Raw genomic sequence first — 16,157 nt, forward strand, 5'->3', positions numbered from 1 at the left:
TCCGCAGCCACAATGATTGAATAGTGGCCTCAAATGATGCCACAAATTCAGCCTCCATCGTGGATGTAGCAATAACAGGTCATTTTCCACTCTCCCATGAAGTTGCTCCTCCAGCCAGCAAAAACAAATAGTCGAATATAGACTTCCTTGGGTCGACACATCTGGAATAATACGAATCTGTATCAAATCAGCTCAAGATGGCCTGGTCACATTTATGTGAGCATGCGATCCTTGGTCCATTGCAAGTACCTAAGAAACTTTTTCGCAGGCTTCCAATGGCCTATTCCAGTATTAGTTTGATATCGACCAAGCATTCCAGCAGCAAAGCTGATATTCGGTCGAGTGCATGCTGAAGCATACGATAGGCTCCCAATGGCATATGTGTATGGGATAGATTCCATATCCTTTCGTTCCAAATCATTCTTGGACATTGTTTTTCACTAAATTTGTCACCTTTCTAAAAAAAAAGGGCAACCTGGTGCATGTAGCTCCCGCTTGCGCAGGGTCCGGGGAAGGGTCCGACCACTTTGGGTCTATAGTACGCAGTCTTTCCCTACATTTCTGTAAGAGGCTGTTTCCAGGACTTGAACCCATGACCTCATGGTCACAAGGCAGCAGCTTTACCACTGCGCCAAGGCTCCCTTTCTAAATTGGAAGAAATTCCTGGAGAGTTGTCACCTTTCTAAATTGGAACAATTCCTGGAGAGTTGTTTTCCAGTCTAAATATCTCCAATACTGTGTTAATGTAACCTTTGTGAACAGCCCCAGTAATTAATCCTTCTGCTAGTGGTGGTGGTGATGGTGGTGGTCTGAGGCTGAACTACTACTCCGAGAGCTGCCTGAGGGCAGAGGAGATCATCAAGGAGCAGGTGAGGTGAAGAGCCTGTGCGAGGAGCACGGCAACACGGCCGTGTCGTGGCTCGGGGACCTCTTCCACGATTGCACCGTCAAGTCCTGCTACTCAGAAGGACGACGCCAGGGGCCTCGCCTCCGAGCAGTCCTCCCCAAGGAGCTTCGGCATGCACAACTTCAAGTACATTGATTATGGGCCTACTTACAGGTCAGCGACAGCCAAAAAAGAAACCAAAACAAAAATCAGCGATGATGTCCAGCCACCAAAGGATGCAGCAGAGGATGATGAAATGGCGGCCGAATCACATCTATAACCTTGTCATTTTGCTGCTCCTGCTGTTCCTTTTTGTTTCAGTTTCACCGCTAAGTTGGCATGCAGCTCAGTGTTTGTTTAGATTAATTTACTGTATAATGTCAGAGGTTTCTTGTGTTTGTTTACGTACGTGACATGGAAATGTGCAGTGAAGAAAAAAGGAAAGGAAGGGAAGCTTGTGCAGTTTTGGTAATTTGTACCCAACGTGCAGCTTCTTCTCCAAATGGCATTTTCCAGCTCAAGGATCAGAAGTACATGTTCATCTTTTTTTTTTGTACCAGCAAATGGTTAGGAAGAACATGTCAATAGTCTGGGTGTGTTGGCAGAATGCTTCACGCAGCAAACTTACAAGTTAGAAACTCGAATAGAAATACTTCACACGCAACATAACTTACAAGTCAGTTATGAAAACAGAAACACATTACAGAAGATGACTTGTAAAGTATAGTCAGCACACAAATAGCTAGGTATCTTACGTAGTTGATTCTATACACAAACACATGAACAAGCAAACAACTGGCAAAAAATAAATACATGCAACTGGGTTAAGATTAGACTAAGACGCGCACTGAATAAGGTTTATTTCAGGCAACATGTAAACACTGTGGATTACATTGATAATTGATATGATGTGACAAACTCAATGAGCTGCAGCAGCCCTTCATTCACCCAGAGAGAAAATTTTTGTCAATCTGTTAGTAACATGATACAGATATAGGCAGAATCTAATAGTAGAACCTAATAGGTATAAACAAAATGAGTGTTCAGCAACATAAGGAAGAGCTATGTAATAGAGATCATATTCCTGATTATATCTAAGAAAAATACCAGCAACACAAAATAAATCTTTGGAGCGTTCTGACACTCTAATCTGTTGGGGTGGGGGAGTCAATGTTGCAACTGACTATCTCTAATAACAAAATGGACTACTAACACAACCCTTCCAGCTTACTGATTCAGAACAGAGCTATATCAATGAGAGCTTTAGGCATGGTTAGATAGGCACAAACTGGTAATATCAACACCACCACCATATTCAATATCTGGACCATCTGGTTATCATTTTGTCCAAACCTCCCAAATTATATTCAGATGATGTTCTAACCTGCTGAGCCATTTAAGCAGATTACCACATCAAACCAGATAGTCATCCATTGAATCGTCCACCAGCAATTCCAATGCCTAGAAACATAAAACATGCAATTAATAAAAGTTCCATGGAAAAGACAAATTGATATGAGAAGACAACATTGAATCTGTTGAATATATGAATCAACAAATAGAAGAAACACAACTCACTTGCAGTTATGTTTTATAGCTCACTATTGATGCTGACAACAGTAAACAAAACCACACATGTTGCTTTGAAAGGAACGTTCTTGAAATCAGTATACGTAGCTAACTTATAATTAAGAAGTTAGCTTTAAAAGAAGAAAATAAGAGATGTCTAGGATTTATCTTATCTAAACTCATTCCTCATCATGTTAAGAAGACAAAATAAAAAACATGCCAAAACACATAAACACTACCAGCAGAAATGATCTTGAGTATTCAGATTTAAATAAATGAAGCCTGATTAGGGAAAACAACTTCAGGGGAAAAGGTGTTAATCATTTGACATTTGCTTTTACATTAATACCCACTTGATATTTGATTTGTTATCTCCCAAGGTTGAAGACAACTAAATCGAATGGTGACACAAAAAAGGCTATAAGCTTGTATATCTAACAAACGAACAGTGAAGAGTGATACACCTAACAGTACAGCTATAATTTTATCTATCTAGGAAGGGGACAATCGGTAACTAAGTTTAAGTCAGTGAACACTTAAGAATTGCAACAAAGGTATTTGAGCAACCATGTACAGGACATAACCAGATTAAGTTACTCCTACAATGTAAGGACTAAGGATGAACAATCACCTGGCATATAGAAACTGTTGAAAGAATGACAAAGGGTAATGTGATGGGTTTCCCAGAGTTTTCTTGATCGCATCGACTTAAGTTGAACCATATAGAAAGTGTCGTCCAGATATAAAAATATTTCATCAGCATCCTCGGCATATCCCTGTATCAATTCCATCCCCCTCCTTGCTGGAGGAGGGAGCCCATGAATGTCATGCATTTCAGTGGTCTTCAACCGCACCCATGTGCCAACACCATTGCAATTAACCTTCCTCTGCCACATTTGAATGTTATGGTAACGGTGAGACAATATGGCGAGGCCAAGAGTACCATCCTCGGCCTGGATTATCTGACAGTTGCAGGGAACATTCATCCTGGGAGGGGCCTCGATCACATCGAGGCTTTGTCTATCCAAATCAAACTGAAGTATGCCGTCTTCCGCATGACTTAACAGCCAGTAAAGAACATTACCAACAAGGATGCTCTGAGAACCACCACAAGTCGAACCTGGATATGGAGCCCCTGTTGTGAGGGATGTCCCCATGTGTTGGTCTCCGAGGAGTAGACACGCGCGAGGGCTTGATATTCGTGGATGCGCATGAACACCAACACCACCTTGAAGGGGCTGGCATGGCAGCCGCCGTGCACGTGTCCCTGGCCGCGGTCAGCGCAGAGTACCGCCCCGTTGACGCCGGCCGTTCTGAACTCCGGCGGAACGGCCACGCGGCGCTCCTCGCCCGCGATGGGATCGCACACAAGGACCTCCGCACGCGGCCGGTCGAATACGAGGACGCGGCCGTGGCGGCAGCCGAGCAACTGTGGCCCCAGGTAGGGGTGGTCGTCGGGGATTCGCAGGTCGAAGCGCTGGGGAGGAACGCGGTCGGGAGGGGCCAGGACGGGGGCGAACACGATGCCGTCATCGCGGTGCTGGAACACGCCGAGGAGGGGCGGCTTCCCGTGGTGGGCGCGGAAGCGGGCGGTGAATTTGGGGTCGACGGCGACGCATCGCCACCGCTTGCAGACGGCGGAGGCGCGGGGAAGGGAAGAGGGCTGCGGCGGGAGGCGGAGCAGGATCTCACGGAGGAGGTCGTCGTTTTCGAGCGGGGGCGGAGGCGCCGGCGGCGAGCCGCCGCGGCGGCATCGGGTCATTGGCGACAGCCCCAGCTCTCGCTCGTGGGGAGTGTTTTTTTTTTCTGGAACCGCTTCCCTCTTCCTTGCGTGCACAGGAAAAAAGCGACGTGGTGTTGGGCCCAGCGAGTTGGTGTCTTGGGCTCTAGATAGAATAAGGCAGGACGGACTGCTTGGATACGACGGCCCACTTTGGGAATTCGCTGGGCTGGGCTGCTGTGTCCTTCACTCCCTCCAACGATTACGAGAAATCTGAAACCCCTAAAAAAACGAGAAACCTGAATATCCCCTAAAAAATGAGAAATTTGAATATTTTCCACTTTGCAGAGTGTCATTGCAAAACTGCCACTTGCCTAATTATCTCAAGATGGGAGACTTCCACACAGGCAAATTATTTGTACCAACAAATCTGATGTGAGTATTGTTAAAAGTGAATTTCACTTCAAAAATTTACGACAAATAAACGATTCGTGTTGTAAAATGTACCTCCACATAAATCATACAATAAAAAAAGATGTGCTCCAAATTAAACGGGCCTTGAAGCCTGAAGCACACCCCGAGTGATTAATACTCACCTTGGTGGAATTGATGCGAGCACACCGGAGGGGAAGGGGAATGGCCGATCCGTCGATGGAGGACGCCTCCTCTCTTCACCCTTTTTTTCGCCTCAGAGCACGTATAGATGGTAGGGATCGAGAGAGTTCCACCACAATAGGAAAGGGAGCAGCCACCTCCACGGACCAAAGGGACCCGCTAGACGCACGACCGAGTCAAAATCGGGAGGCTGGATCCAAAATTGACAAACTCAATTGGCTGAGGGGCCTTTATAACTAGGGAGCTTAGTGATATAGTAGATATGCCAACCCGACGGTCAGATTCATACTTATCGGCTACAACAGCGCCGTCCGCACCATCAGCAGCATGGCAGATTTAAGGATGTTCATTGGCTCCAGAAGCATCTCGCCATCGGCAGCACCGCCAACATCGTCGTCGTCGCCATCGTTGTCGGCAGTGGCTGAGGTAGTACTTAAATAAGGGCCTAATATATCTACATACTTAAATAAATTACAAAAAATGTAGAACAAAAATTTAATATCGATAGGGGGCGTATGCCCCCCCCCCCTCCTCGGCACACTTCATTATATTGTATTTATTTAACAGTTATTTATAGTTGAGTATATTATAATCATTATTTGCATCATATAATCACATATAGGTGGTGTATTGAGACTCTATTTGCCAACTAAAATTATGTTTTTATGTTAATGTCTTCTATTTTCATGATACTATATGATATATATTGTCGAAAGTATATAAGTTATTATGTTAATGTTCATTCTACCTCAATCACACTAGGGTCGGCCCCGCTCACTGGCAGTCGGTGCCACGAGGAGAGCCAGCAATAGCAGAGGTAGAAGACGATGCTCGAGCGCCATGGAGAGGTGGGTAGCAATGTAGTTTCTTTTTTGGTTGCTTGCGACTCGGGGGGCTTTGTTTCTCTTTGCCTAAATCTTTATATCCTACCGCCGGTTTCATTAGGCTGATGGTTTACCCCTTGTCGCCACCGGCAGTTTTAACTTCACATGGGTGTTTTACCCCACAGTTGGCCAGTAAAAAAAAGTATATATATAATAAATGTTTATAAAGGAGTTAGATTATTATTATCTCATAATGTTTACGCATATCTCATATGTGTAAACATTACTTCATAATATGTGCTCTTTGCTGGAATTTATTAACTTCACTCCCGATTACATCATGGACTTGGATATCCCGGTTAAAATGTCAGCGCAGAATCATGTCCGAGAGTTCTCACCGTACCGGTACTAGCTTAGGGGCACGTTCATAGAGTTTAGGAGTGGAAAATGATCAATGGGGAGGAATTGTAGTCAGGAAGACCATGATGGATTTTAGAAGTATGATAAGGTACAAATCATAGTTCTTTTCTGAAACCAAGTAACTTGTTTCTTTTGTTTCGAATCAGAAAAGGCATGGAACTGATCCGGCTCATTTTTTTTTAGGGACATAATGTTCAACCTAAAATGGTGACAGTGCTTTGTGAAGTCTGGCCACTTGAACCTCACATTTTCTATTTGAGGGCAGATTAATTTTGACGTAAGTGTCTTAAACTCATAAGTATCTGCTAGAAATATTTACTTCGGTATTTACTACTGCATCATTGTTTCAGGTATTCCCACAAGGTTGGGAAAAAACCTACTGCTTGAGATATCTTGAGGAATTTCAAGAAATCCATTTATTTAGGTAACAGGATTTGGGGACCAAACGAGGATGTACTTATTTTTTGCACTTGCTTCTCTCCTCACATATTTGTCGTAGATTGGTACATTGTTGGGCAATGTTACAGTGTTAAGCAAGTGTTAAACTAAAAAGTTAGAAGATCCTAAACTTCTATTTAGGATTGACCTCTCTTTTATGTTATTAATTAAATTAAATATGTTATAATACAAACACGTGCATCCGCCTTGAAAGAGTAAAATGCACAGTTGATCCTAAAAGTATTCGAGGTGTGTCACCTAAGTCCTAAAAGTTCTAAAATGCAAAGCTAAGTCCTAGAACTAGTTAAGTTGTCCACTACGGGTCCTAAATGGTGCTGACCAAGTGATACGTCGATTTTGCATCATGCTTTTATATCGATATCTATTGCATTATGGGATGTTATTACACATTATGTCACAATACTTATACCTATTCTCTCTTATTTTACAAGGTTTACATGAAGAGGGAGAATGCTGGCAGCTGGAATTCTGGGCTGGAAAAGGAGCAAATATTAGAGACCTATTCTGCACAACTCCAAAAGTCCTGAAACTCCACGAAAGTCATTTTGGGAATTAATAAAAAATATTGAGCAGAAGAAATACCAGAGGGGGCCCACACCCTGGCCACGAGGGTGGGGGCGCGCCCTACCCCCCTGGGCGCCCCCTGCCTCGTGGGCGCCCCCTGCCTCGTGGGCCCCCTGGCAGGCCTCCGGTGTCCATCTTCTGCTATATGAAGTCTTTTACCCTGAAAAAAATCATAAGCAAGCTTTCGGGACGAGACTCCGCCGCCACGAGCCTGAACCAATCTAGGGCTCCAGCTGAGCTGTTCTGCCGGGGAAACTTCCCTCCGGGAGGGGAAAACCATCGCCATCATCATCACCAACGATCCTCTCATCGGGAGGGGGTCAATCTTCATCAACATCTTCACCAGCACCATCTCCTCTCAAACCCTAGTTCATCTCTTGTATTCAATCTTTGTCTCTAAGTCTCAGATTGGTACCTGTAGGTTGCTAGTAGTGTTGATTAATCCTCGTAGTTGATGCTAGTTGGTTTATTTGGTGGAAGATCATATGTTCAGATCCATTATGCATATTAATACTCCTCTGATTATGAACATGAATATGATTTGTGAATAGTTATGTTTGTTCCTGAGGACATGGGAGAAGTCTTGCTATAAGTAGTCATGTGAATTTGGTATTTGTTTGATATTTTGATGAGATGTATGTTGTCTCTCCTCTAGTGGTGTCATGTGAACGTCGACTACATGACACTTCACCATTGTTTGGGCCTGGAGGAAGGCATTGGGAAGTAATAAGTAGATGATGGGTTGCTAGAGTGACAGAAGCTTAAACCCTAGTTTATGCGTTGCTTCGTAAGGGGCTGATTTGGATCCATATGTTTCATGCTATGGTTAGGTTTACCTTAATACTTCTTTTGTAGTTGCGGATGCTTGCAATAGGAGTTAATCATAAGTGGGATGCTTGTCCAAGTAAGGACAGCACCCAAGCACCAGTCCACCGACATATCAAATTATCAAAGTACCAAACGCGAACCGTATGAACGTGATGGAAACTAGCTTGACGATAATTCCCATGTGTCCTCGGGAGCGCTTTTCTCTATATAAGAGTTTGTCCAAGCTTGTCCTTTGCTACAAAAAGGATTGGGTCATCTTGCTGCACTTTATTTACACTTGTTACTTGCTAGCCGTTACAATTTATCTTATCACAAAACTATCTGTTACCTATAATTTCAGTGCTTGTAGAGAATACCTTACTGAAAACCGCTTGTCATTTCTTTCTGCTCCTCGTTGGGTTCGACACTCTTACTTATTGAAAAGGCTACGATAGATCCTCTACACTTGTGGGTCATCAAGACTCTTTTCTGGCGCCGTTGTCGGGTAGTGAAGCGCCTTTGGTAAGTGGAATTTGGTAAGGAAAAATTTATATAGTGTGCTGAAATTTACTGTCACTTGTTACTATGAAAAGTAATCCTTTGAGGGGCTTGTTCGGGGTATCTTCACCCCGACCAGTAGAGCAAATAGTTGCTCCTCAACCTACTGAACCTACTGAAAATGTTTACTTTGAAATTCCTTCGGGTATGATAGAGAAACTGCTAGCTAATCCTTTTGCAGGAGATGGAACATTGCATCCTGATTTACACTTAATCTATGTGGATGAAGTTTGTGGATTATTTAAGCTTGCTGGTATGCCCGATGATATTATCAAGAAGAAGGTCTTCCCTTTATCTTTGAAGGGAGATGCATTGACATGGTATAGGCTATGTGATGATATGGGATCATGGGACTATAAGCGATTGGAATTGGAATTTCATCAGAAGTTTAATCCTATGCATCTTATTCATCGTGATCGTAATTATATATATAATTTTTGGCCTCGCGAAGGAGAAAGCATCGCTCAAGCTTGGGGGGGCTTAAGTCAATGTTATATTCATGCCCCAATCATGAGCTCTCAAGAGAAATGATTATTTAAAAAATTTATGCCCGGCTTTCTCACAATAATCGCTCCATGCTCGATACTTCTTGTACTGGCTCTTTTATGATGAAGACTACTGAATTCAAATAGGATTTATTGGAAAGAATTAAACGCAACTCTGAAGATTGGGACCTCGATGAAGGTAAGGAGTCAGGTATAACACCTAAGTTGGTTTGTGTTAAATCTTTTATGGATATCGATGCTTTCCGTGAATTTAGCACTAAATATGGACTTGACTTTGAGATAGTAGCTTCTTTCTGTGAATCATTTGCTACTCATGTTGATCTCCCTAAGGAGAAGTGGTTTAAATATAATCCTCCCGTTGAAGTAAAAGTAGTTGCACCTACTAAAGTTGAAGAAAAGACTATCACTTATAATGATCCTGTTGTTCCTACTGCTTATGTTGAGAAACCACCTTTCCCTGTTAGATTAAAGGATCATGCTAAAGCTTCAACTGTGGTCAAGAAAAGTAATATTAGGACACACAAACCTCCTGAGAAAGTTAAAGTTTAACCTAATATTGCTATGGTTAAATATCTCTTGGCTGATAATATCGATGGGCATGTTATTTACTTCTGTGATGAAGCTGCTAGAATTGCTAAACCTGGTACTAAAGATAAACATAGACCAGTTGTTGGCATGCCTGTTGTTTCTGTTAAAATAGGAGATCATTGTTATCATGGCTTATGTGATATGGGTACTAGTGCAAGTGCAATACCTATTTCCTTATACAAAGAAATTATGCATGATATTGCACCAGCTGAGATAGAAGATATCGATGTTACCATTAAGCTTGCTAATAGAAATACTATTTCACTGATTGGGATTGTTAGAGATGTTGAGGTCTTGTGTGGGAAAGCTAAATATCCTGCTGATCTTCTTGTTCTTGGTTCCCCTCAAGATAGCTTTTGTCCCATTATATTTGGTAGACCCTTCTTGAATATTGTTAATGCTAAGATAGACTGTGAGAAGAATGTTGTTACTATTGGTTTGGGTGATATGTCTCATGAGTTTAGCTTTTCTAAATTTCGTAGACAACCCCATGATGAGGAATTGCCTAGTAAAGATGAAATTATTGGTCTTGCTTCTATTGCCGTACCCCCTAATGATCCTTTAGAACAATATTTGCTAGACCATAAAAATGATATGTTTATGAATGAAAGGAGGGAGATAGATGAAGTATTCTTTAAACAGGGACCTATCCTGAAACACAACTTGCCTGTTGAAATCCTAGGGGATCCTCATCCTATTGGGGAACGTAGTAATTTCAAAATTTTCCTACGCACACGCAAGATCATGGTGATGGCATAGCAACGAGAGGGGAGAGTGTTCGTCCACGTACCCTCGTAGACCGTAAGCGGAAGCGTTATGACAACGCGATTGATGTAGTCGTACGTCTTCACGATCCGACCGATCCAAGCACCAAACGTACGGCACCTCCGAGTTCAGCACACGTTCAGCTCGATGACGATTCCTGGGCTCCGATTCAGCAAAGCTTCGGGGATGAGTTCCGTCAGCACGACGGCGTGGTGACGATGATGATGTTCTACCGGCGCAGGGCTTCGCCTAAACTCTGCGACGATATGACCAAGGTGGAATATGGTGGGGGGGGGGGCACCGCACACGGCTAAGGAATGATCCGTAGATCAACTTGTGTCTATGGGGTGCCCCCCTGCCCCCGTATATAAAGGAGGGAGGGGGGAGGCCGGCCGGTGTTGGAAATATGCCCTAGAGGCAATAATAAAAGTATTATTATTATATTTCCTTGTTCATGATAATTGTCTTTTATTCATGCTATAACTGTATTATCCGGAAATCGTAATACACGTGTGAATACATAGACCACAATATGTCCCTAGTGAGCCTCTAGTTGACTAGCTCGTTGTGATCAACAGATAGTCATGGTTTCCTGGGTATGGACATTGGATGTCGTTGATAACGGGATCACATCATTAGGAGAATGATGTGATGGACAAGACCCAATCCTAAGACTAGCACAAAAGATCGTGTAGTTCATTTGCTAGAGCTTTGCCAATGTCAAGTATCTCTTCCTTCGACCATGAGAGCGTGTAACTCCTGGATACCGTAGGAGTGCTTTGGGTGTATCAAACGTCACAACGTAACTGGGTGACTATAAAGGTGCACTACAGGTATCTCCGAAAGTATCTATTGTTTTATGCGGATCGAGACTGGGATTTGTCACTCCGTGTAAACGGAGAGGTATCTCTGGGCCCACTCGGTAGGACATCATCATATGCGCAATGTGACCAAGGAGTTGATCACGGGATGATGTGTTACGGAACGAGTAAAGTGACTTGCCGGTAACAAGATTGAACAAGGTATTGGATACCGACGATCGAATCTCGGGCAAGTAACATACCGATAGACAAAGGGAATTGAATACGGGATTGATTAAGTCCTTGACATCGTGGTTCATCCGATGAGATCATCGTGAACATGTGGGAGCCATCATGGGTATCCAGATCCCGCTGTTGGTTATTGACCGGAGAACGTCTCGGTCATGTCTACATGTCTCCCGAACCCGTAGGGTCTACACACTTAAGGTTCGATGACGCTAGGGTTATAAAGGAAGTTTGTATGTGGTTACCGAATGTTGTTCGGAGTCCCGGATGAGATCCCGGACGTCACGAGGAGTTCCGGAACGGTCCGGAGGTAAAGATTTATATATGGGAAGTCCTATTTTGGCCACCGGAAAATGTTCGGGATTTTTCGGTATTGTACCGGGAAGGTTCTAGAAGGTTCCGGAGTGGGGCCCACCTGCATGGGGGGACCTACATGGACGTGGGTAGTGGGGGCAAGGCCCCACACCCCTGGTCAAGGCGCACCAAGATCCCCCCTTAGAAGGAATAAGATCATATCCCGAAGGGATAAGATCAAGATCCCTAAAAAGGGGGGATAACAATCGGTGGGGAAGGAAATAATGAGATTTCTTTCCTCCCACCTTGGCCAACGCCCCAATGGACTTGGAGGGCAACAAACCAGCCCCTCCACCCCTATATATAGTGGGGAGGCGCATGGGAGCTATACACGAAGTTCTGGCACAGCCCTACCTCTCTCCCTACTCCTCCTTTCCCATGGTGCTTGGCGAAGCCCTGCTGGATTGCCACGCTCCTCCACCACCACCACGCCGTTGTGCTTCTGTTGGATGGAGTCTTCCTCAACCTCTCCCTCTCTCCTTGCTGGATCAAGGCGTGGGAGACGTCACCGGGCTGTACGTGTGTTGAACGCGGAGGTGCCGTCCATTCGGCACTAGGATCATCGGTGATTTGAATCACGACGAGTACGACTCCATCAACCCCGTTCACTTGAACGCTTCCGCTTAGCGATCTACAAGGGTATGTAGATGCACTCTCTTTCTACTCGTTGCTGGTCTCTCCATAGATAGATCTTGGTGACACGTAGGAAAATTTTGAATTTCTGCTACGTTCCCCAACAGTGGCATCATGAGCTAGGTCTATTGCGTAGATTCTTTGCAGGAGTAGAACACAAAGTAGTTGTGGGTGTTGATGTTGTTCAATATGCTTACCGTTACTAGTCCAATCTTGTTTCGACGGTATTGTGGGATGAAGCGGCCCGGACCGACCTTACACATACTCTTACGTGAGACAGGTTCCACCGATTGACATGCACTTGGTGCATAAGGTGGCTAGCGGGTGCCAGTCTCTCCCACTTTAGTCGGAACGGATTCGATGAAAAGGGTCCTTATGAAGGGTAAATAGCAATTGGCATATCACGTTGTGGTATTGCGTAGGTAAGAAACGTTCTTGCTAGAAACCCATAGCAGCCACGTAAAACATGCAACAACAATTAGAGGACGTCTAACTTGTTTTTGCAGGGTATGCTATGTGATGTGATATGGCCAAGAAGAATGTGATGAATGATATGTGATGTATGAGATTGATCATGTTCTTGTAATAGGATTCACGACTTGCATGTCGATGAGTATGACAACCGGCAGGAGCCATAGGAGTTGTCTTTATTTATTGTATGACCTGCGTGTCATTGAAGAACGCCATGTAAACTACTTTACTTTATTGCTAAACGCGTTAGTCATAGAAGTAGAAGTAGTCGTTGGCATGACAACTTCATGAAGACACGATGATGGAGATCATGGTGTCGTGCCGGTGACGATGATGATCATGGAGCTCCGAAGATGAAGATCAAAAGGAGCAAAATGATATTGGCCATATCATGTCACTATTTGATTGCATGTGATGTTTATCATGTTTATGCATCTTGTTTGCTTAGGACGACGGTAGTAAATAAGATGATCCCTTACAAAATTTCAAGAAGTGTTCTCCCCTAACTGTGCACCGTTGCTACAGTTCGTCGCTTCTAAGCACCACGTGATGATCGGGTGTGATGGATTCTTACGTTCACATACAACGGGTGTAAGACAGTTTTACACAGCGAAAACACTTAGGGTTAACTTGACGAGCCTAGCATGTGCAGACATGGCGTCGGAACACGGAGACTGAAAGGTCGAGCATGAGTCGTATAGTAGATACGATCAACATGAAGATGTTCACCGATGATGACTAGTCCGTCTCACGTGATGATCGGACACGGCCTAGTTGACTCGGATCATGTGATCACTTAGATGACCAGAGGGATGTCTATCTAAGTGGGAGTTCATAAGATGAACTTAATTATCCTGAACATAGTCAAAAGACCTTTTGCAAATTATGTCGTAAGCTCGCGCTTTAGTTCCACTGTTTAGATATGTTCCTAGAGAATATATAGTTGAAAGTTGATAGTAGCGATTATGCGATCAGTAGAAAGCTTATGTCCTTAATGCACCGCTCAGTGTGCTGAACCCCAACGTCGTTTGTCGATGTTGCGAACATTGGACATACACGTTTTGATAACTACGTGATAGTTCAATTAAATGGTTTAAGTAGAGGCACCAAAGACGTTTTCAAAACGTCGCGGAATATATGAGATGTTTCGAGGGCTGAAATTGGGATTTCAGGCTTGTTCCCACATCAAGAGGTATGAGACCTCCGACGATTTTCTTAGCCTGCAAACTAAGGGAGAAAAGCTCAATCGTTGAGCTTGTGCTCAGATTGTCTGAGCACAACAATCACTTGAATCGAGTGGGAGTTGATCCTCCAGATGAGATAGTGATGTTTCCCCAAAGTCATTGCCACCAAGCTGCTAGAGCTTCGTGATTAACTATAACATATCAGGGATAGATATGATGATCCTTGAAATATTCATGATGTTTGACACCGCAAAAGTAGAAATCAAGAAGGAGCATCAATTGTTGATGGTTGGTGAAACCACTAGTTTCAAGAAGGGCAAGGGAACAAAGGGATACTTCATGAAACGGCAATTCAGCTGCTGCTCTAGTGAAGAAACCCAAGGTTGAACCCAAACCCGAGACTAAGTGCTTCTGTAATAAGGGGAACAACCATTGGAGCAGCATTACCCTAGATACTTGGTAGATGAGAAGGCTGGCAAGGTCGATAGAAGTATATTGGATATACATTGTGTTGATGTGTACTTTACTAGTACTCCTAGTAGCACCAGGGTATTAGATACCGGTTCGGTTGCTAAGTGTTAGTAACTCGAAATAAAAGCTACGGAATAAACGGAGACTAGCTAAAGGTGAGCTGACGATATGTGTTGGAAGTGTTTCCAAGGTTGATGTGATCAAGCATCGCACGCTCCCTCTACCATCAAGATTAGTATTAAACCTGAATGGTTTATTGTATCTCGATCGTAGTGATACACATTTTCATGCCAAAAGATATAAGATAGTAATGATAGTACCACTTACTTGTGGCACTACCATGTAAGTCATATTGGTATAAAACGCATGAAGAAGCTCCATGTTGATGGATCTTTGGACTCACTCGTTTTTGAAAAGTTTGAGACATGCGAACCATGTCTATTGGTGTATACGCATGAAGAAACTCCATGCAGATGGATCGTTTAGACTCACTTGATTTTGAATCACTTGAGATATGCAAATCATACCACATGGACAAGATGACTGAAAAGCCTCGGTTTCAGTAAGATGGAACAAGATAGCAACTTGTTGGAAGCAACACATTTTGATGTGTGCAGTCCAATGAGTGCTGAGGCATGTAGTGAATATCGTTATGTTCTTACTTCACAGATGATTTGAGTAGATGTTGAGTATATTTACTTGATGAAACACAAGTCTGAATTATTGAATGGTTCAAGTAATTTCAGAGTGAAGTAGCAGATCATTGTGACAAGAGGATAAAATGTCTATGATATGATCATAGAGATGAATATCTGAGTTACGAGTTTTGGCACACAATTAAGACATTGTGGAAATTTTTCGCAATTAATACCGCCTGGAACACCATAATGTGATGGTGTGTCCGAACATCATAGTTGCACCCTATTGGATATGGTGCGTACCATGATGTCTCTTATCGAATTACCACTATCGTTCATGGGTTAGGCATTAGAGACAACCACATTCACTTTAAATAGGGCACCACGTAATTCCGATGAGATGACACCGTATGAATTATGGTTTAGAGAAACCTAAGTTGTCGTTTCTTAAAAGTTTGGGGCTGCGACGCTTATATGAAAAAGTTTCAGGTTGATAAGCTCGAACCCAAAGCGGATAAAATGTATCTTCATAGGAAACCCAAAACAGTTGGGTATACCTCCTAATTCAGATCCGAAAGTAATATGGATTGTTTCTAGAATCGGGTCCTTTCTCGAGGAAAAGTCTCTCTCGAAAGAATTGAGTGGGAGGATGGTGGAGACTTGATGAGGTTATTGAACCGTCTCTTCAACTAGTGTGTGACAGGGCACAGGGAGTTGTTCCTGTGGCACCTACACCAATTGAAGTGGAAGCTTATGATATTGATCATGAAACTTCGGATCAAGTCACTCCCAAACCTCGTAGGATGACAAGGATGCGTACTACTTCAGAGTGGTACGTAATCCTGTCTTGAAGGTCATGTTGCTAGATAACAATGAACCTACGAGCTATGGAGAAGCGATGGTGGGCCCGGATTCCGATAAATGGCTTGAGGCCATAAAATCCGAGACAGGATCCATGTATGAAAACAAAGTGTAGACTTTGGCAGAACGGCTCGATGGTCGTAAGGCTAATGAGTACAGATGGATTTCAAAAGGAAGACGGACAATGATGGTAAATGTCACCATTAAGAAAGCTCGAC

At 43.4% G+C, this 16,157-nt stretch overlaps 1 protein-coding gene across 1 annotated transcript; it reads right to left on the minus strand.

The window, feature by feature from the left end:
- Positions 1 to 1,627: 1,627 nt before the first annotated feature.
- LOC119367165 lies at positions 1,628 to 4,251 on the minus strand. The gene is made up of 2 exons (XM_037632763.1): positions 3,087 to 4,251; positions 1,628 to 2,347 (listed from the first exon to the last, which is right to left on the minus strand). The coding sequence occupies exon 1, from the start codon at positions 4,215 to 4,217 to the stop codon at positions 3,516 to 3,518; it is 702 nt and encodes a 233-aa protein (XP_037488660.1). The 5' UTR covers positions 4,218 to 4,251; the 3' UTR covers positions 1,628 to 2,347; positions 3,087 to 3,515.
- Positions 4,252 to 16,157: the final 11,906 nt, after the last annotated feature.

The sequence above is a fragment of the Triticum dicoccoides genome, chromosome 2B (genome assembly GCF_002162155.2).
Source record: "Triticum dicoccoides isolate Atlit2015 ecotype Zavitan chromosome 2B, WEW_v2.0, whole genome shotgun sequence".
NCBI classification, from domain to species: domain Eukaryota; kingdom Viridiplantae; phylum Streptophyta; class Magnoliopsida; order Poales; family Poaceae; genus Triticum; species Triticum dicoccoides.

Excerpts from the sequence above, each read along its gene's own strand:
- LOC119367165 (XM_037632763.1), bottom strand. The coding sequence starts at position 4,217 with ATGACCCGATGCCGCCGCGGCGGCTCGCCGCCGGCGCCTCCGCCCCCG.